This window comes from Brassica rapa, chromosome A09 (assembly GCF_000309985.2).
Source record: "Brassica rapa cultivar Chiifu-401-42 chromosome A09, CAAS_Brap_v3.01, whole genome shotgun sequence".
Classification (NCBI taxonomy): Eukaryota; Viridiplantae; Streptophyta; class Magnoliopsida; order Brassicales; family Brassicaceae; genus Brassica; species Brassica rapa.
This window is the reverse complement of record NC_024803.2, coordinates 38197225-38219606: the sequence shown is the minus strand read 5'-3', so window position 1 is coordinate 38219606 and position 22382 is coordinate 38197225. Positions and strand designations below refer to the sequence as shown.

The 22382-nt window shown below is 31.0% G+C and overlaps 3 protein-coding genes and 1 non-coding gene across 5 annotated transcripts; 3 read left to right on the top strand and 1 right to left on the bottom strand.

Annotated features, from left to right (window-relative positions):
* The first annotated feature begins 3600 nt into the window (after window positions 1-3600).
* TRNAA-UGC lies at window positions 3601-3673 on the top strand. Its single transcript has one exon. It is a non-coding gene; the product is annotated as a tRNA-Ala (tRNA).
* Window positions 3674-4863: 1190 nt separating this feature from the next.
* On the bottom strand, window positions 4864-5998 carry LOC103842106 (histone chaperone ASF1). Its single transcript, XM_009118720.3, has one exon. The coding sequence runs from the start codon at window positions 5469-5471 to the stop codon at window positions 5001-5003; it is 471 nt and encodes a 156-aa protein (XP_009116968.1). The 5' UTR covers window positions 5472-5998; the 3' UTR covers window positions 4864-5000.
* Window positions 5999-7643: 1645 nt separating this feature from the next.
* Window positions 7644-10608, top strand: LOC103842105. 2 transcript variants are annotated; one of them, XM_033280438.1, is made up of 4 exons: window positions 7705-7797; window positions 8514-8593; window positions 8681-8986; window positions 9076-10608. In XM_033280438.1, exons 2-4 carry the CDS (start codon window positions 8516-8518, stop codon window positions 10480-10482), a joined length of 1791 nt encoding a protein of 596 aa, XP_033136329.1. In that variant the 5' UTR covers window positions 7705-7797; window positions 8514-8515; the 3' UTR covers window positions 10483-10608. The 2 variants fall into 2 exon arrangements, with proteins under 2 accessions (XP_033136330.1, XP_033136329.1); XM_033280439.1 differs by having other exon boundaries at window positions 7644-8593.
* Window positions 10586-12730, top strand: LOC103842357 (protein ALP1-like). The gene has a single exon (XM_033280441.1). The coding sequence runs from the start codon at window positions 10645-10647 to the stop codon at window positions 11878-11880; it is 1236 nt and encodes a 411-aa protein (XP_033136332.1). The 5' UTR covers window positions 10586-10644; the 3' UTR covers window positions 11881-12730.
* The last annotated feature ends 9652 nt before the right edge of the window (window positions 12731-22382 follow it).

Genomic DNA, 22382 nt, shown 5'->3' with positions numbered 1-22382 from the left:
AAATGGTTAGTAATAAAATATAAAATTAGTTAGAAAGGAAGGTGACAAAAAACAAATAAACACTATACAGCGTGCGACCAACGCCATGGCATGTGGCGACAAAAGGGTGGTGTTGTTTTCTTTTGGTTATTAAAAACCCAGCTTTGAAACTCCGAGAATGCCCTCGTCCGGTCTGCAAGATTACGAGTATTGCCACTACTGACGAAACGTGTTCCGTTTTGGGCGTATGACATCATGCCTTTCGAGTCATGGACCTAAAGCCTTTCAACGTTGGAATTTTGCTCATTTCAGTTTTTTTTTATATTTGGTAAAAAGTTTCTTTTTTATTTTTCTTTTACAAAACATAAATTTATACGATAATAATTGAGCGTACGAGTAAAATTATCATATGTCGCTTTTAAAATTTACAAAAGCATTAATTGTGGAATATGTGCGTACAAAATTAGTTTTAGCTATTTTATTTTATTTGGCAAAAACAGACAATGTCATTTTGTAAGTAGGTTTTTTATTAAATAAACCACAATATTTTGGTGAAAACTACACTCATTGACTATAAAAATCCGTCTACTGAGTTTTCATCGTTTTATCTATTTGTTAATCGTCTTTTTTTACAATTTATTGAACAGAAAAAAAATATTATTAGATTTCTTAGTTTGTAAAATTTTCATTTGTAATTTTGTCATGTTCTAAACAAATCCTTTTAAATTCCCCATTGCAATAAAACAAAAATATATCTTGGAAGATTACCAAAAAAAAATAATATATATATATATATATCTTAGAAAATAAATGTATCGGCCCCTCTAAATTCTTTGGTTGTTCTTTTTCTAAATAGGGCCCATTAGGTGAAACGTGGGAGTGGGCTTAGGATTTTGTCGTGATGTGGAAAAGCGCGTGACCGGCACGGGCTTATAACTTTGAGTCTTTGACAAATAGTCAAAACCTTCTTACGACCCTTTTGGATGAATTCAATGCATTTAGTTAGGCGTTCTCATGAAACCACATTTAAACAATATGTTAACACTTACAATAATAATCTATTAATGAATTAAAGGATAGGGTAGGCAAGAAGTTAAACAAAAGAGAATGGCGAACAGTACTAGCTTTGATGGCTCCGCAGTAAAAGAGAATGGTGAACCTCAACTAACAACGTTAATATACATGTTTTGTTTTCTCAATAGTGTCTGTAGATTTACGAGTTAGATCATGTTACTACATCTTTGCTTTTTGGTGTATCTTTCGGATTTGACAAAGCAAGAAACCATGAATCTCCCTCGATGATGGGAATGGGACCAAAACAGTAGATCTCAGCCCGTTGTTTTATCCCGATACAAACATGTATTACATGTGTTGATAGACACCTAAAGCGTGTACTAATACAACTTGGACCGTCGATTTTCAGCAAAGCTCTAAGAAAAGATATAACGAATTGTATTTGTTGTAATGTGAATGAAAATGTCCACAGGATCAAACAATCTTTTCAATGAACACATAAGTTGATATTTATGGTAAGGTATGAACCAAGATGAAAATAACATTTTTAATCATTTTCAAGAGAGAGAGAGAGAAACTGTTTTCTCTCTAGAGTCTCTCCCCTCAGCCTCCACAAACCCTAAATCAGCCGCCATATTTTTTTCTTCCGGTGACCGGTAGCTCTCCTGCTCCGGTCGCCACCCCAGTCCGTCATGCGTTCTAGCCTTCTCCTTTAGGCTCTTTGTCTTACCCTTCTCCTTCTTGTGTGGTGTTGCTGGATTTTTACCAGAATCTCGGTGGATCTAATCGAGTGTCGCATGAGTGTGTGACCTCTCTGGAGCACCAGCGAGGAGAGGAGTTCTCAGGGAGCTTAAGGAGCCTTCGATGTTCGGTTTCTGCTTTCAATCGGAGCAGATCTGGGTCAGATCTGATCTTGCCTTCGCCAGAGAGATGGTGAAGCGTCGCTGCCTCCGCCTTTGCTTTCGTCGTTGGCCTGTACCCGTGCGTCTAGCAGGACTCGTTTTTCAAGGTCTCGTCAGAGCTTCTCCTCTCCACTTTGGAGTAACAGCGGTGCTAAGGCTCACCGCTCAGAGGACCTCTGTTCCTTAGGTCATGAGACACGTCAACCATAGCGTGCCTTTCAGAGTTCGATTGGCTCTCCTTGCTGCTCTCGATGCCGACTCCTGAGGTTTTGAGGACAACCCCTCTGATGGCGTCACCTGCTTTCAAAGATGAGCTTTCTCTACTCTCTTCGGTCGCTTGTTTTTCAAGGAGTTTTACTTCTCCTTCAGTACTTCATTCCCCTTCTCCCAAGCTCCGGCAGATAACTTCTTCGTTCACTTGCTGTCGCCGCCGCATCCTTTGTGTCGTGTAGCCGGATGGGGAGCTTTATTTACCGGCTGCGCTTGACCGTAACTTGTGCTTTCACTTCCAGCGGTGTTGACTCAGGTCTACATTTTCTTCGTCTGCTGCGCTAGCTTGGGCTTGTTTGTCAGCTTCTTCCTCCTCTAGTGGAGCTCCGGAGCGGAAGCCAGCCGTCTCTGTCGATGCCTGCTTGAGCCACTTCGGTGAGAGCTTGACTGAACTTGCCTCTAGCTATTCTCTTGATGGTCTGGTTACTCTAGTAGTCTAGTAGTCAAGAAGCGCTTGGGTGGGGAGTTTATTTTGATGTGTCTTGTCCTATAATGTTTATTAACTTCAGAGTCCACCATTGTTGGCAAGCTTTGAGTTAATTTTTTTGTGTCTTAGGGGTTTTTTTAAACTTTTTGCGGTCCCTAAGATTCAGAATGGCTTTCGAGCAGAATCTGGTTGCGATTTAATTTGTAACCAAAACTTTCATTTTGATTAATGATATTTACAATTTAGCAAAAAAAAAAAAAAAAAAAAAAAAAAAAGATGAAAATAATAATGGACGCAAACGCAACTAAATAAAAAAAATGAAAAGGAGAATAAAAGGAGAACACGCTAAGGTATATGATTCGCGTGTCCATTTGAGGGCTTTCTTAGTTTTGTCGTCATCTATTTTGTCTTTTCCATACGTGTGCCCTCCATTTTCCACTCCTTGCTTTTGTTTTTTCCATTATATTGATTCTAAATAAAAATTAAAGTACAGTCAATTATTTATTTTCTTGCGATGGAAAATTTTGAACTCAATTAATCAAGCCGTGGAGGAAACATTAATAGTCTTGCCTACGTAACTCTACACAGATATTTATTAGTGAATTTACTTTAAATAAATTTACTCTCCTACTATTCGGTGGAGATTACAAGTACAATTATATGGAAATGGGAGAATTACAAATAAGATCATTTTTTGTGCTTTAATTCTTTTTTCATACGCATATGGACAGACTAATAATGTGTGCTTAAACGAGCTTTAACTAAAGTCTTTCCCACTATTAATTTTATATGTTTTGGGAATAAATTTCCAAAAGTGGAAGAAAACGACAAAAGTATATCTTTTGCTTTGTCCCTCTTAATTTGTCGTTTTCTGCCTTCAGAAGCAATCGTCCAACATTTCAATTTTGGGCCTTTTTAGTTGAATTAAAATTCAGCCCAGTCCAGTTTACATAATACTTCTCATAATTTATTTCTATAAATGACGAGCATTATAATAAGTTTGCAAGTGGGGATGTAGCTCAAATGGTAGAGCGCTCGCTTTGCATGCGAGAGGCACGGGGTTTGATCCCCCGCATCTCCAATTTTGTTTATATTAGATTTTATATTTTTCAAAAGAAAATAACTTTACCGGCTTTAGAACAATCGTTTTGCTAGACAGGAACTTGAACACAGAGACTATCACTCAATACATTAACTTTTTTTCCTTAACCGTTTGACAAACCCCGAAAGAGAGAACTGAATATAAATACATACAACATATTAAGGAATATAAATACATACAACATATTAAGGAATATTCAATAAGTGTTGGCCATGGAGTCGATGAGCAACTCATAGCCCTCGGGGACATGAGACTGAAGACGTACGCACTCAGCCAATGCAGGAACATCTGATGCAACGTCTAGAAACTGAGCCACAAAGAGAACATTTTAATAATCTGGTTCTCTATCGGAAAAGTACAAGACAACGATCCCTGAAACAAAATTTATACAAGACAGATTGTATCAGCACAAAGATTCTATATGAATGTTCAACATCTACACAACTTACCAAAGTACAAATCACTTGCCTTCTTCTTACTTAAGCTCTTTCATCATCATATTACACTACCTGGTAGAGCACATGCCAAGTCTCAATCAACTAAACGAAGATACATAAGCTAAAAGGGGAAGATAAACGAACCTGATGATCCAAGATCTTGACGACGACGAGGAAGAAATCCTTGTCGACTTCTTTAAGATCCTTACACCAACAACCACCTCTTTTTTCATCTTAGAGAGCTTCGGATCATCCTTAGGTCCAATCTCCATCCCGAACTACCATTCCCTGACGCACATATCACTCATCTAAAACGCCTCAAAATGAACATCAGCAACACCGTCCTCATTGATCTCAAGCTTCACGGCCGCCGACCCTCGACTATGCTAGGTGAAACATTCGTAACAGACCGTGAAGCTAGCAACACCTCAACGTTTGACAATGTGTACTCCTCCTTCTACGGTCACTCGCTCCAATCCATCTCTGCTTCTTTTTCTGAGCATAATCATCGTCTTCCCTGAATTGGGATTGATCGGAAAGGGTTATACGATCTCTTTCTTCTTCTGATGGGAGTCTCTAAGAAAGAAACATAATGTTCAAAAAACTGAGAATGAAACTGCTTTAACTTAAATGGATTTTACTCAATGGCCCAATATGGTCAGCAATTCGGAGCGAATAGCTAACTATTCATTTTCTCTTTCAAACCATGTTGGACAAGTACTAAATTGGTGATGATCGCGAAACTAACTATAATTCTATAAATATAAATTTACAATACATAATTGATTAGCTGACAAATCACATATCTGTTAGTATACAGGTATTCAAACATACAATAACACATTAATTAATAATTTGATGCATACAGACTAAGAAGCTAAACAAGCTTCCCAAAACATTCGATCTTTTTCAATCTTCCTCCTCATCAACCTCTCATCATTCCTCGTGGAAGACGAATCAACGCTCCCGCTCTCATTTTCTCTCCTCTCCGGCCACCTCACGTGACTATTCACCTCTTCCTCCTCGTGTTCCTCTTCCTTCTCTCCCGTGACTAGCTCCTCTTCTTTTTCTTCTTCTTCTTCTTCCATCTCCACCGAGTCAAAATCAGCCGACCCACCCGTCACCTGACTCGTTGACTCAGCATCATTCCCATGATCTTTATCATCATATCCAACGTGGCCACCTTCTTCACGAGTCTCGGAATCTGCAGATGCTTCGAATAACAAGAATGGTGACACGTCCACAAGGACGTTGTTCTTCGTGTTCATAATTTGAGTTTTTCTTTCTTCTACCAATGACAAAAGACACAACACACAGAACGTAATAAGTTGGGGTAACATATGTATCCTCTCTTTTTTTATATATGATCATAGACTAAAAGAAGATAACGTTGGAAAATCAGATTTCTTGGGCACTTTAATAAAAGTATATTATATTTATAATGTATATCCAAACAAACAAGCAAACAAAACAATGGATTGTGTGCTGCTTGTTATGTGGGGTTCATCTCGACGGTTTCTAGAAGGGATGTCTGTGCATTTGTTGTAAGCAAATAGTAGTGATTTATGTTGTAGAGCCGAACTAATCTTATTCATATCAAGAAAAAATATACTAAAAAAAGTTTTATATGTTTAAATGTATATTTTTAGATAAGAAAAAAGGTTTATATTCCTATAAACCAGAAATAAATAGATAAAACCATTTAAAATAAGCCTACAATTCGGATTTGAAGTTCTTCTCTTTTCCACTACTGTTTCAACTTTCAAGTCTTCTAGAATGAAAAAAAAAGGAAAGAAAGTGAAATGTTTATGTAAGTCCAAGTGTCAAAGATATGGGCGGTATCTTGTCTCAAGCTTAATAAGTTGGCACCACTCATCAAGTCATCACAAGACACAAATCGTATTATATTTAATTAAAACATAAATTCTTCATAAATCAAAATCTATTGATAGTTTAATAGTACAATCAAACTTTACGTGCATCGGTGCATGCATGATTACAACTTACAAGTGTGACATTGTGAGCCTATACACGAGTCATTTGGCTATATTATGGTTTATGATCAGGGTGGCGTCGACACAAACCATAAACGTCGTTCTCGATCTAGATTTGGCCCCTCGGAGCCGTCCCTTCTATAAGGCAAGTGATGATGCATTGAAGCCACAATAATATAATTTAGATTGGGCCACTCATGGGCTTATACATCTCGCGTATTATCTAATGGCCCTTCACGAGGCCCGTGTTTCTAAATCCACAGAAAGTTATTTGGTAACAGAAAACTATCGGAGTTATCGTATAACAAGATGCTGTGAAACGATAGGTAATAAGTGAAGTGATAGAATAGATGGGGATAATACGAGACTAGTGGTCCAACTTACATGAAATTATATGGTCCAAAAAGGAAAGGCTGAGAAAATTATATGGTGTGTCGCCTTGAGGACCACATTCCTCGACCATGCCATTTATTACAAAATCAAATCTATATAATTAGTTTACTTGTTTATATACATAAATATTTCAAAATTAAATGCTAGCTTAAAGGTCACATATTTGACAAATAAAATCGACAGTTCAGTAGCAGGAAAAGGATATAAAACATAAATAAATGGTCCCATAAAGCTTCATCACAATAATGGCAATAGGCAAAATGCTTTATGGCTCAGTCACCGTTTTCCCAAGCATGCAATGGTAAATATGGTGTAACTAGAGCGTGATTAGTGATCCATAAGCTGTTTTTTTCTTCCTCTTGTAGGTGCTTCAATGGCTTCTTTTATTTTTTTGGTGACATCCATTTTTCAAATAAAAGGAAAATCTGAAACTATGTAATTTTGTTATGAAATCCAAAAAGCTGGGCAGAATCGCTGTTATCTTTTGACAAAAAAGCATTGTTATCTATTTACGTGGCACGTACGCGATATAAAAGATGCATAATATTCAATCATGGGAGGACAGTAACGCCATTTAAAAATGACATTTTTTTAACAAAAAGGAAATGAAGTCGACAATGAATAAATGATCTTGCAAGTAGTTTGATAGATATATAAGGTCCCTAGATATATATGATAAATGTTGTCTACATCTAATCAAGTATATATTCGTAATGAAGTTTTTAGGCCTTGAGTGATAACTGTGGTCCCATAAACAGAAAGGGACGGGAGAGAAAGTGACACCATTCACTTTACTTTTCTTGTTTTGCGTTTTCTGAAATTAAAATAATAAAAAAATAAGATAGCATAGCATGTGATGTTGGCTCCGAATGGTAACAGCGGATTGAGCGGTGCGGGACAAGCGGTTTGACTGCGGTGCGGTTCTGACAGTTATAAAAACATATAGATATATGGTATATGTAGAGATTTTTGTTACTGTTAAGTGCGGTGCGGTGCGGGACGGATGTTACCATTCGAAGCCGTTGTCAGATATTAACCGCACCCTATCCACTCAGTCCCGCACTTTGCGTACAAAAGGAGTGGTTTATATGTGGTTTGTGACATTTTTTTTTGATTTTTATTTTAAATACAACAGGAAATAAAAAAAATCTAGTCTATAAATAGAAGAAGTATGTTATCAGGTTACACACACTTCACTTCAATTATCATACTTCATATACAATCGCATTCTTTCCATTTCTGGTCCAAAAACGTTTTTTTGTTTTCAAACAAGAACAAGGTATGTTTTTTTCTACCTAGAAAATATTAGTTTGTAATTTGTATTATGTAAGCTATTAAAAGCATATAAATTATTCAGTGAAACTATTAAAGGTACCTAAACTAACTAAAGTACGTAAGTAAGTTAACTTTAATGTAACCATGTAAAATATTATTTTGTTAATTATAAGATGCAAAAAATAAAATTAAATAATGATTATGTGCTTGAATAATGTTTAAAAATAATTTTTTCTGTTCGAGGATCCCTTTTGAATGAATAAATATATATTTTACTATTTAGTTAACCAAAAATTTTGTGAATGTATGTAAACTTTTTTTCCATAAATTAGTTGGTTACCTGAAATAATAAAAGTACGTAAACTAATAATGATACGTAAGTTAGTTAACTGAAAGTTTATTTCTGTATATAAATTATTTGTTATATATTAATGTAATTAATTTTACATCAACCAAAATAAGTTAAAGAGTTAATCATAAGCTGCATGTAATAAAATTGAATATTAGTATGTATTTGAAATATGTTTTAAATAAAAATTTTGTTCTGTTTGTGATTTAAGAAAGAAAAAAAATTTGTGTTGCAAACTTAATAAATATATGTTTTGAATATTTTAATTATATATATACATTATATTTTCTTTTATTCTTTTTTTATTAAAAATATGATTAATTATGAAACTCTATTATATTAATAATATTTGAATCATCTTTGAAATCTAGATATGTCAGGAAGACGTCATGGAAACACAAATCCTGTGGGACAAAGAAATTCAAATGTTCATAACGAAACTTCTTCACGAGTAAGAAATCTAATTTTATATTTATTGTATATTTTTTAATTATATAGTATCAGTCAAAATTATAAATTTCTTTTTTTTACTTTGTAGAACGCGTCGAGATTTAAGTGGACCTATGAACAAGAAAAAACATTGATTGAGTTGTATGATCAAGCAATTTCTATGAACGATTATACTCTTAAAGATCCTACGGTTCTTGGTAGAGAGCACATGGTCGACAATTTCAACCGTGCATTTAATTTGAATATAAATTATGCATTTTTCAAAAACAAACTTGATGATTTCAAAAAAGCATATAAGAAGTGGAAGTTTCTAATGACTTCTACTGGAATAACGGTTAATCCGGAAACGTCGATGATTTATGCATCAGATGAATGGTGGGAGGCCCGTGAATCGGTAATAATATTTATGGTTGTATTAACTAAATAATATAACAAATATAACCAACACATTTATGATTATTATATATGTTCAAATTTTATTAGGGATGCAAAATAACAAGATCTTTTAAAAGACAACCACCACCGTTTTGGGATGTGATGGTTCGATGTTTTGTGCTACACGATGTTTATTCGCAACCTCAACAGTCGTCACGCCAACGAAGACAACAAATATTGACTGAAGGAATAGAGGAAGATGACTTGTTTGATTTTTCAGACAATGATGGTGATGACATACCTCAACATAATGTTCCTCAAACCCAAGAAAATGAAGAAATATATCGTGTTAACCTCAATGCCGATACACTTCCTTCGCACGAATATACTCAAGAGTCAACTCGGCTTCCTTCTCGAAGAGGTGAAGAACGTACAAGACGTGGAGGTCGTTCAGAAAGAACTGGAGGACGTGGAAGCACTTCTCAAACGTCTGCTAGAAACTCAGGAACTAATGTTGGAAGTACTTCAAGAGGTCATCGAAGAAGACAATCATTCGAGACTACAATACAAGACACCATTAATGGATATAAAGAATTTCAACGACAAAGTCTACAACAGCTATGCCCAGGTGCTTTTGATAAGGATGATTACGATGAATTCAAAAAAGCAGAACAAATATTTCTTGCTTTGGAACTTCCCAAATTCACTAAATTTTACTGGGCTTGCATTAACGCACTTAAAGAACTGGTTTTTTGGCGAAAGTATTTCATTGATATAGCTCGAAGCAATGACGAAGATAAATTGCAACTACTAGAAGCTATGACTGGTGTATCACGAAATAATGAAGATGTGCCAAAACAATTGGGCTCTGGACAGTTATTTGGGAGTCCACATTCTGGAGGTTTATCATCTGGTAGTCCATCTTCAGTGGGTAATTGTTCAAGAGGAAACAATTTTCAAAACTTGGGTGCACCACCGACTACACAACAATGGGGTACACCTCCAAATGTGCAACACTGGGGAACACCACCAAATATGCGACACTGGGGAACACCACCAAATGTTCAATATTGGGGGACATCACCAAACGCTCAACCATGGGGTGTATCTCCAAATGGTCCAAGTTGGAACACACCTCCAAATGCTCAACAATGGAGTACGCCACCATATCCTCAACAATGGAACATTCCACAGAATTTTTATCATGGTCAGCAACCATCAAATGTTCAGCAAGCCGGCTCTTCTGGAACAACACCAACAAATGTTCACTACGGATTTACAGTTGGAAATCAAGGTGGAAGTCCACTGAATACACAACGAAATTATTCGGAAGGTGCAAGTATAGATTCTTCACCAAAGGTCCACCAATCACCATCAACTAGTATCGGTTTCACTAATTATTTTGAACCAGGAAACACATCACAAAGACCGAGACGTGGAGGTCTATTCAATATTTGGAGAACTACAGAAGAACCTAATGAAGAGAATCAAAGTGGTTCAGGAGACGAAGAGTAGCGATCTGATTGTCATGTTTATATATTATGATATAATGTTATTATTTTTATTGTGTGTTATAGGTTTTCATATGTTTTAAAATACTTTTATATTACTTTCTTGTGTTAATGGATTGTGATATTCTAATTTTCTAAAATATTTATATATTATTTTGGTGTGTTAATGCATTATTACTATTTTTATATATCTAATAAAATAAATTTTATGTTTATTAATTTGCAGGCATTTCGAATCTGTCAGTTGCGTTCACAAAACATCCAGACACTATCTTACGAAGAGAGAATTGAGTTGTGGAATTTAGAAAATGAGCAATTTGAGGAGTTAATAATTCAACCAACTTTGAGTTATTATGATCGATATTTTCATAGAGCACCTGCCCGGACAGACGGAGGTTTAGGGTGGAGAAATATGTGGTCTCGACTTCAAGAAGATGATGCTGCTTGTCTTCAACTCCTACGAATGTCGCTACCATGTTTCCGAACACTATGTAACATGCTACAAACGAATTATGGTCTGAAACCAACTTCAAATGTAAGCATTGAAGAAAGTGTGGCTATATTTTTGCGTATATGCGGGCACAATGAAGTTCAAAGAGATGTTGGGTTGAGATTTGGACGAAATCAAGAGACTGTGAAAAGAAAATTTAAAGAAGTTCTTAAAGCGACGGAATTACTTGCATGCGATTATATCAGAACTCCAACAAGACAAGAACTATACCGAATTCCTGAAAGACTTCAAGTACATCCAAAATATTATCCATTTTTTAGTGGATTTGTTGGAGCTATGGATGGGACTCATGTTTGCGTAAAAGTACCACCAGAATTACAAGGAATGTACTGGAATCGACACGATAATGCATCGTTGAATATTATGGCAATTTGTGATCTGAATATGCTATTCACATATATATGGAATGGAGCACCGGGATCTTGTCATGATACAGCCGTTCTCACAATAGCACAAGAAAGCGATCCTGAATTTCCTTTGCCTCCAATGGAAAAGTATTATGTCGTTGACTCGGGTTATCCAAATAGGCAAGGATTTTTGGCTCCATATAAGTCATCCCGAAACAACGTTGTCAGATATCATATGTCACAGTTCAACTATGGTCCTGCTCCACGGAATAAAGAAGAATTATTTAATCGATATCATGCGTCTCTACGTTCAGTTATCGAGAGAACTTTTGGAGTTTGGAAGAAAAAATGGAGGATTCTTTGTGATTTTCCAAGATATAGTATCAACATACAGCAGAGAGTGGTCATGGCTACAATGGGATTGCATAATTTTATAAAGATTTCAAACTTTTCAGATGCAGATTTTGCTGAAGTTATGGCAGAAACAGGAGGATTCAATACACAAGCAGAGACTGATTTTCATACCGATTTAGATGATGTATAAACAATTGAAATGACAGATGGAGGACATATGACGCAAATAAGAGATAATATTGCAAATATGCTATGGGAAAATCAATAAAATAAACTTATTTTTTTATTGTAATTTATTTGTACTTTATAAAAAATGTAAAATACTTTATTGTCAAATAGAATTTTATTTTATATATTCAGTACTATTTAGTTTATAAACACCATTCAAGCATTTTGATATAAACTTTTACGTTTTCTATTTTAAATAATAAATTTAATTAATTTTATTAAATTTCTCTTATACAAACCGCAGTTAAACACCATTCAAACATTTGTCCCGCACTTTTTATTATTTTGGTCACCATTCACATATTTCTTAAACCGCTTCTATTAGATGAACCGCACTTGTCCCACAATATGCGTTTTTCTAACACAAACCGCTCTTAAACCGCACCGCACTAATCAATCCGCTTGTCCCGCACCGCCCAACCCGCTGTTACCATTCGGAGCCTTAAAGAGGCTGTGACGGTGCGGGCTGTAACCCATCGACATTTAATAGCAGGTGATGCGAGAGGAGAGTCTCGATCAATAGACGTATACTTGCTCATAAATCACGACCAATAACAAATTCAATGATTTTGTGTTTGTGTTATGTGTGTTTTAAAGTTAACTTTTGTTACTCGTGGTAATTTACATGGACGACTCGAATTCGGAATACCGAGATGTATTTGTGAATAACCTTAATTATCTTTCAAATGATCTATAATTATTATATATGCATGCAGCCATGCAGGACTTGTATCAATCTGTACTATAGTTTACATGAAGTATAAAGTTTTTTGATATGATGTACATAAGTGCGAGAATATGTCCTAATATTAGATATCTATGAGTTCCTTTTGAGTTTTTCTTGTTTGTCGCATTAATTTATTTCATTAGTGGATTGATCATTGATGTCGAAGTTGACATTCAGCAGCAAAAAGAAAAAGATACATTTTCATGAAATATATTATTGATTAGTTTTTTTCTTTATAATTTGGAATTGGATATGTGTAATTCAGTCTCTTTGTTTATAGTTATTTTTGGTTTTTTGTTGGCGTGGGAAGAAAAATATAAGAGAAAAACGATTTTGTAGTGAATAAACAAACGTTAATACGAAATTGGCATCGATCGCTAACCTGATAATTCTTTGTTATTTAGTGGAACCACAAAATCTTTCATGGAAATTACGTCCCACCGAACTAGTACCCTTTCCATAATTTATTTATTGATTTGCATTGCAAGCCAAGGCTTGGACTAACTTGGTATTACTTTAACCAATTTTCTGACTACTTTCACACTCGGGACCGGCTCTTATCCATGACAAATCAAACGATGAAAATGACCGATATTAAAAAAAAAGATTCTTCAATTTAGGTAAATAAAAAATAAAGAAGCTCATTATTCATTATAAAATGAACCAATTTACCATTTGTGAAAAATATTTCAATGCTCATTATTGAACCAAAATATGATATCTTATATATATTATTGTAGTTTTTAATAATAAATGTTTAATTTAAATGAATTATTTTTATGGAAGTTCTGTAAATATAGATAGCTAGAGTTAATTGATAATTTTCATAAGTAGAAAGTATTAGTATCAATTATTAATTAAATAAAAGTAGGTTCATTGATGACAAAAAAAAGTAGGATCATTCTAAAATTTTTTTTTTGGTGTAAAAAATGGAAAAATACATTGGAGTAAAATTGAACTTCATTTTGGTGTTGAATCATTATAGTGCAAAAAATGGAGTATTGCATTGAAGATGCTCTTAGAGCTCAAGTTATAAGAAATGTAGTGAAGAAAAAATATAGAAAATATTTATAAAATCGTCTATATTCCATGTTTCGTCCAGTGCTATTATATTGGTTAAAATGACAGTGTTTACACTATGTTAGTTTTAGATTACTCCATCCGTCCAAAATAATTTATAGCTCCAATTGGTAACGGGTTTTTCTTTAGGTTGTGGCTTTAGAATTTTGGCTGTAGAGATTTTGACTTTAAAAACTGTGGTTGTTACTTTGAATATTTTAAAAGCTTGATTGGCATAATAAACTTTAAAAGGTGTGACTTATAAAATATATATATATATATTTAGTATTATGTCCAAAAGCTGATAAAAGTATTTAAACATATAAATTCTGAAAATAAATATATGAGATAGATATTAAAATGAAATAAACTCTGTATATGTATAATTTTTATTGGTTAATAACAAAAAACTAATAAAATTATCTAGATTTATCTTGATTTTTATTGGATTTGTTATAATTTTGTTAAATGTTTTACTATGTTCAAGTGTTCAATTTGTTAAAAAATAAAACCTTAAAATAAAGAAATCCTTACTAATAAAAGGGACCTTTTGAGGCTCCATAGAGCGTCCACATCAGCAAAAAAAACTTCTCCCGAAAGATGACACGTGGCATAAAATATAGTTTTACATTTTAATATTACTAATTTTCGAAAATTATAAATAATATGTAAACATACAGCATAAAAAAATGGAAAAACTACATTAAACATATGTAAGATTATCATTTTTCACTTGAAAAAAGACGGCTTATCTCCATAATGTAACATTACTGTTTTATAAAAAACAAAAAACATTATACATAATTTGGAAAATAATAAATATATGTAAACATACAACATAAAAAATGCAAATACTACATTAAACATATGTACGATTACCATTTTACATTTTTATTTAAAAAAAATAATATGTAAACATACAACATAAAAAATGAAAAAAACTACATTAAACATATGTAAGATTATCATTTTTCACTAAAAAAAGACGACTTATCTCCATAATGTAACATTACTATTTTGTAAAAAAAACATTATTTATAATTTTGAAAATAATAAATAATATGTAAACATACAACATAAAAAATAAAAATACTACATTAAACATATGTAAGATTACCATTTTACACTAGAAAAATAGAAAAAACGGCTTATCTCCATAATGTAACATTACCATTTTATAAAAAAACAAAAAAAAACATAAATATAACTATTTGACTATTTGTCCAAGTTCTTCTATTAAATATTACCGTTTTACATTAAAAATAGAAAAATACATTAAGACTTAAATATAAAATATAGATATTAACTAAATATAAAGTATAAGAAAGAGAAATACTCAATATATAGAAAAATAAATAATAATTAAACATTATAAATATATTAATATACGAATTATATATACAATAATAAGTAAATGCACAATTTAAAAAAAATGGAAAGAGTACATTAAATATTAAACATCTATCTTAAAATGTAAAATATAGATATTAAGTAAATAGAAAGTATAAGAAACAGAAATACACAACTTAAAAACAATGGAAAAGTATACTAAGATTTAAACATCTATCTTAAAATGTAAAATATAGATATTATGCAAATAGAAAGTATAAGAAAAGGAAATACACAATTTGAAAAAATGGAAAAATTACATTAGTATTTAAACATATATCTTAAAATGTAAATCTATCCAAAATTATAAATTTTTTAGTAAATAGAAAGTATAAGAAATAGAAATACACAATATAAAGAAAAATAAATATTAAGTAAATATATAATATAAGTAAATCCCCAATTTAAAAAATGGAACATTAAATTAAGATTTCAAAATATATCTTAAAATTTAAAATATATATTACGTAAATAGAAAGTATAACAAATGGAAATATACAATTTAAAAAAATGGAAAACATACATTAAAATTTAAACATCTATCTTAAAATATAAAATAGAGACATTAAGTAAATAACAAGTACAAGAAATGGAAATACATATACAGGAAAATAAATAATAAGTAAATAATGTAAATATATAATATATGAATTATATATATAATAATAAGTAAATACACAATTTTTTTAAAAAATGGAAAAAGTTCATGAAGCACTAAACATCTATCTTAAAATGTAAAATATATAATATAAGTAAATACACAATTTAAAAAAATGGAAAATGTACATTAAGATTTAAATATCTATTTTAAAATATAAAATATAGATATTATGTAAATAAAAATATAAGAAATGGAAATAAACATTTAAAAAAATAGAAAAAGTACATTAAGATTTAAACATCTATCTTAAAATGTACATCTATCTTAAAATTGTCGTAAACTACATAAAAATGGAAATACCACATTAAACAAAAAAAAAATGTATAGTTTTACATCAAGAAAGTCCCTATAAAACTCATTATTCCATCAACATCAACCTCACACTATCAAGGAAAACTTCAAAGCACTCGAGCAAAAAAATGGTTCCAACATTAACTCTTGCCGTCCCAAAAACCTTTAATGACCTTAAAGGAGATTTTTTATAACAACGAACTTTTTGTTTGATGGATTCATTGTTGGGAAACCCGCAACTTCCAAAAGCAAACTTATTCATGGTAATTAAATTGCTTTTCATAGACTCAAAGGTATTCTTACAAATTTAAATTAATCTAATCCATAATTTTATTGTTAATATTCATACTAACTCTTTCATGATCAAACCATTACTGTTAATAATCATTCAAGCGTTTATCCCGAAACACTTCCTTTCTCGACGAATCAGGTATTGGTTCATGTTAGTTTAGTATTGTTTTTGGTTTATTAACCGGTTTAGGATGGTCCTATTGTAAATATAATTTAAGTTGGTTTAGCATATATTATGCTTAAAATAACTTAAATTAAATAATAGTAATATTATGCTTAAAATACAATTTTAGAGAGTTTTCAAATATAGTTTACAGAACATTATAGGTGATGAATTTAATTTATTAAATTTGTTTATTACTTAAAACTAATTTTTTTTAAACATACTGAGTTATAGATATCAATGATGGATTGGTGAGTATAACATGAAGACAAAAATATAAATATTTGATTACAAGATAAGAAATTCAGCTTTTATTCGGTTACTCAATATATAATATCTTAAATTATTTTTTTAAAAAATATAAATAATTTATATATATATATATATAAATCTTCCAAACTTAAACTATTATATTATATATGAATAATGTTTTTAAATAAAAATAATTTCTGATTTAAAAATAAAATAAAAACAACAAATGGTATTTTCAAATAATGGATGTAATTTACATTATACTATCATTAAATAAGTATTAGATACATTTTGATATATCATTATTTTCTATTACCAGAAAATAATTAATTGTTAAACATCAATATCATCTAGGTTAAGTATACGAACAACACAAATTCAAACATCACAAAAAAATATTTACATAAACATTATAATACAATGATTTAATCAGAAAATACAATTCAAAAACACGATATTCAAAAGAATAGTTATATACTTAATATTTAAAAATCAAAGATATTTTTGCTAAAATTGTACTTACATGGCTAAGGAGATCGAGCATCTTTTTACAAATCGATCGATTGTTGAGCATGTGGTCGATCCGAAAATACTCTGCAGTTTGATTAAATATCTAAAACATTTATTCCAACACTCAACATATAGTTTTGCTAAATATGATAATTGGATAGCCAATAAAATTCCAAAAAATATTTAAATAGTAAAAAATATGTTAACTTAATGTGTTAAAATTTAAACATAAATTTTAATTATGACATGCATATTAATATTTATATAAACATATATCATAACCTAAATATAAATAATTTAACAACTTAAATTAAAAATAAAAATAAAAATCCCGGGCGTAGCCCGGGTTAATCCCTAATAGATCTAAAAGTCTCGTTTAGAGGCTTTAGAAATAACACACATCTTAAAGAATAAAATTGAAACAGTCGACAGTTGAAAACTTTAGAAGGCTTTGAAAAAAATACGGAAAGCCAAAGTATCATTAGCTTAAAATTAACTTTATGGACTGTGAGATATGTAAAAGTTCCAACAGCCTTCAAGCCAATCGGTGAAGAGTTTTTGATGTTTTAAAATATATGATTTTTGATTTTTTATATTAAAATTAGTTTATATTTTTAATATTACTTTTTAGGAAAAAATATATTTTAATTCTTGTGTTTTTAACCAAAACATGAATCAAGGAAATATTATATAAAGCATATATAAAAAATAAAGCATATATAAAAAGATGAAAATAAATAGACATTCTAAGCTTTAGATATAACCGAACAGTTAATATTGTTTTCCACAATGCTAGTTTCCATTATTGTATTTCTGATAACTATTAAAATTGTAAATTTTGTACGGCGATAATGGATTACTAATCAAACCAATATTTCCAAATTATTCGAAATATATATCTTTCAAATAACTGAACTTTTAAAACGCATATGAAAATGTGAAATCCATATCATTACCAACCAAACACACACACTTTAAAAGGATGAAACTGTAGATATTAGATAGTCGGTATAATGAGAACAATAATCTCAAAATTGTAATTGGTAAAGAGATGATGCTCTTTCTCGACACGTAAGATTAATGATTAGGTATGCTTATTAGTTTCTTTTGAAGAGTCATAATTGCAAAAAGTGCCTGTCAACGTTAAAGGAACCATCCAACGAGTTTTCTACACGCCCGTCTGTATATAGTCCATCGGATAATAAGAGAGACTGAAAGTTGGACAATCAGAAAAAGAAATGAACAAATCATAACAAGATGGGTGTAACTTTTTCTAGTAATTCAAATTCTTTATTATTTGTTTCCTAACTTCAGTTTCATTTAATGATATTTGTTTTTAATAGGGCAATTCTCGCCTTTTTTACAAAATTTGTCGCCAAAAAATTTTATGACAGAAAAAAGACCAAATGAAATTTCATTAAAAAATTATTATTTTTCTTGTTTTATAGGTATATAAATATAAATAAATAAATAAAATTTATAGTTTCGAATTTTATGTTTTCAATTTTGAACTTTTTAATAATTTTTCTCTTTCTAAAACTATTGTTCAAATATTTTTTTCAATTTTTTTTGCTTTTCTTATTTTCTTTTTGAAATTCGAAACTGCTTTTTGAAACTATTTTTACAAAAAAAGTTTTTTTATATTGCTTTTTTTTTTAAGTTTTAAACTTCATCCCCAAAACCTCACCCCTTAACTCTAAACTATAATTATGGATTAGTTAACTCTAGAAATATAAATGTATATTCACTCTTTAATAAAACATATTTTGATCATTTTCTTCATTATGAACTCTTTTTATAAAAATTAACTTAAAAATAACTATTATAGAGAATGCATTTTCTTAATATAAAAATTTACATATCCAGAAAATGGATAAACTTCGACCTTTTCTTATCGCCAACTTTGCATAAACTATATAAACGATAAGAATATAATCTTATAACTAAATTTGAGCTATTATACTTTCAACATAAAACTGCAAGCCTAGCCGCACCCTCTTCTCTGTGTGCTTGATATATCATGGATTTTATTGAGTCTATTATATGTGATTTGAGTTTATTTTAGAGTATTTTCACGTTTAGGTACGTTTTGGAGAACTTTGGAGATTTTTTAGCTTTTTGAGATGCATGTACTGCACATACACGTCATAAGTTTAGCTATGGATGGAAGCCTTCCCACAGTGAGATTAAGACCATCTGCTGAAACAAGATAGAGCTTTGATTTAGATTTCCAATGCCACCGTTTTGAGATCCATCTAACGGTTAGATGTAAAGTTATGTCCATTTTATTGAAGAGTGGTATGTCTGACTGACGAGAAGAAGTTGTCGAAGATATGAAGGAGTGTCAGTCGGCACAAATACCTTGGTGTCGAACGACACTGATGCCAGAAGACGGGCCGAGTATATATCACGACCGATGTTGGCCCATAAGTCACCACAAATTACGAGAATTCTTTTGGTAGACTTAATATCTAGTTTTTATAGTTTTCTAAACCATTGTTGACGGCTAAGCTTTATTCTATTGTTTTATTTTAGATTTTCTCTATGGTTTTGAGAGAAGATCAATTCTACTTTAGAGATTAATTGGAACTCCATTAGTTTTATTTATGATTTTTGTTTTTGCATTCATGTCTGAGTAAATCCCTTGTTAGATTTAGAGATTTCATGAACTAAATGTTAAACTGATAATCTGATAAGATTGCTAGGATTGTTTATAAATTAATACAAGGGTGGCTTGTAATACTAAGATCTAGAATAGTTGAAATAACAAGAGACTGTGACTAATTGCTTGAACCTAGAATCATAAGACAATTGAGAGGCACGAGAGTGCAATCGATTAACCGAACCCGAACTCTGATGGATTAGATACCTAGGCGCAACAGAGAGTTGGTTTAGAAATTTAGTTGAACATTATTGATATGAGCTCAACACTTGTTTAGAAAAGGTATCGATCGACACACTAAAAGTGTATCGATCGACACTCGTTCCGTATTTACATGTGAGAGTGTGAATATAGAATTAAACATGTAGACTCACAGTGATAGCTAGATATCTTACAACTGAATTTGAGTTTTAGAATTAAACGTATTAAAGACCTAGCATCTTTGATTTGTGTTTTGAATCTCTTCATTGATAAATCCCTAGATCTAGTGCTTCCTTCTTATCGTTTACAACCCGATCTATTTACTTTTATTTATTGCTTTTATATTGTTTGCCTAGCTTAATCTGAAACTGAAATTTATTGTGTGAGAGATAAAGTCTTTGTGGATACGATCCTCAAGTACTACATCAAAACTCTTATTTGAGAGAGTAACTTGAACGTTAATTTGAACATATCAGTGTTCGCATTTTTTTCTGAAGTCGAGCCAAACAAGTGTGACTTCTAGAGATGTTTCGGACTAGCCAGCAGGCGCTCTAAGGTTTTATGGGGCGAGAAGCGACATGAATCTAACATGGCTCGTTATCTCATATGACCGGTGGTGGTTCGAGTCTTGAGCTTGTGGTGACTCCGTTTGGAAAGCTGCGAGAATATGAATCCAATCATTTGGAGTTGCTTTTGCGGCAATGCTGCCTATTGTCAAGCTTTTGGTGCCTCTTCAACTAGTTAGCATTGTTTAAATTAGTTTCATTGTCCTTATATCATTTGGTGTTGCTTTTTCTTCCTCTATGTTGTTGTTTTAGGTCTAGTTTCACATTTAACATTTTCACATTTTGTCTTTATATCATGTAACTTTTGTCACACATAAAATTGGAATAAAATTTGATATTTACACCAGAAAAAACATAAACTAATCATGACAACTAAATTAACTTTATATTTTTATTTGTTAATTAATTATTCTGTCAACTACGATTGTGAGATTTTATTTATTCGTTAATATTTTTTTCTCATGCTCAAACATATGTAAATGTGGTAATAATATTTATGAGTGACCCAGCACCAAACGACTCAAAAACTTTTTTTATTGAAAAAGCGATTTTGATATCATAAAAATTTGAACTATCCTAAACATGTAATCTAACCTAACTGATGATAAGTTGATTAGTTTTATCTTCTTATATAGTCACTTGATTGTTTTCCGACCATTGTGAAATTTTGTTTATTCATAAATATTCTTTTAATAATATAACAAAGAAGTTAGTGATTGGAACATAAATTATCTTCGTTCCATAGTTAGCCGTTTGTTTAAGAGCATGTAAAAATTTAATTTTTTAACATAAAACTAATCATGACAACTAAACTAACTTTATATATTTTACATGTTAATTAACTATACTTTCAACTATGATCGTGGGACTATATTTATTCATTAATATTTTTTTCTCATGCACTAACATATGTAACTGTGGTAATAATATTTATAGAGTGACCCCCAAATGACTCTAAAATTTTTTATTCAAAAAGCAACCTTGATATCGTATAAATTCGAACTATCTTAAACATCTAATCTAAAACTAATTGATGATAAATAAATTAATTTTATCTTTTTATATGATTAACTGCTTTTTTCTACCATTGTGAAATTTTGGTTATTCATAAACATTTTTTTAATAATATAACAAATAATTTAGGTATTAGAACATAAATTATCTTCATTCCATTGTTGGCAGTTAATGCATGTTTAAGAGCACATATAACTTTAATTTTTCTTGTAAAACTGAGTAACTTCATAACGGAATAGGTTTTACTCTGACTCAATTCTATTTTAGAGTGAAAATAAAATAATTTACAACAATAAAACTATATTTCATTTTTAAAGTAAACTCGATTTTTATTTCATTATAAAATGATAAATATAGTATAATTATATATTTTCTGATTTCAAACTCTATTTTAAGGTAAAATATGTAAAATGTTACGTGCGCTAATATGGTAATGATTTAAACGCGGTCATTTAACATATTTAATTGCTAAAGTTTAAAATACACGATATAAGAGTTATGACATTTCCGATCCATTATATTTTTTACTTTAAAATGTTTTGAGTAAAAATGCTCCAATGATACTTTATTTTTCATTCTATGATAAAGTAAAAAATAAATTTACTCTATATATGGAATACATTTTTTTTTTTTTATTACTCTATTTTCCACTCTAAAACAGAATATCATTGGAAAATA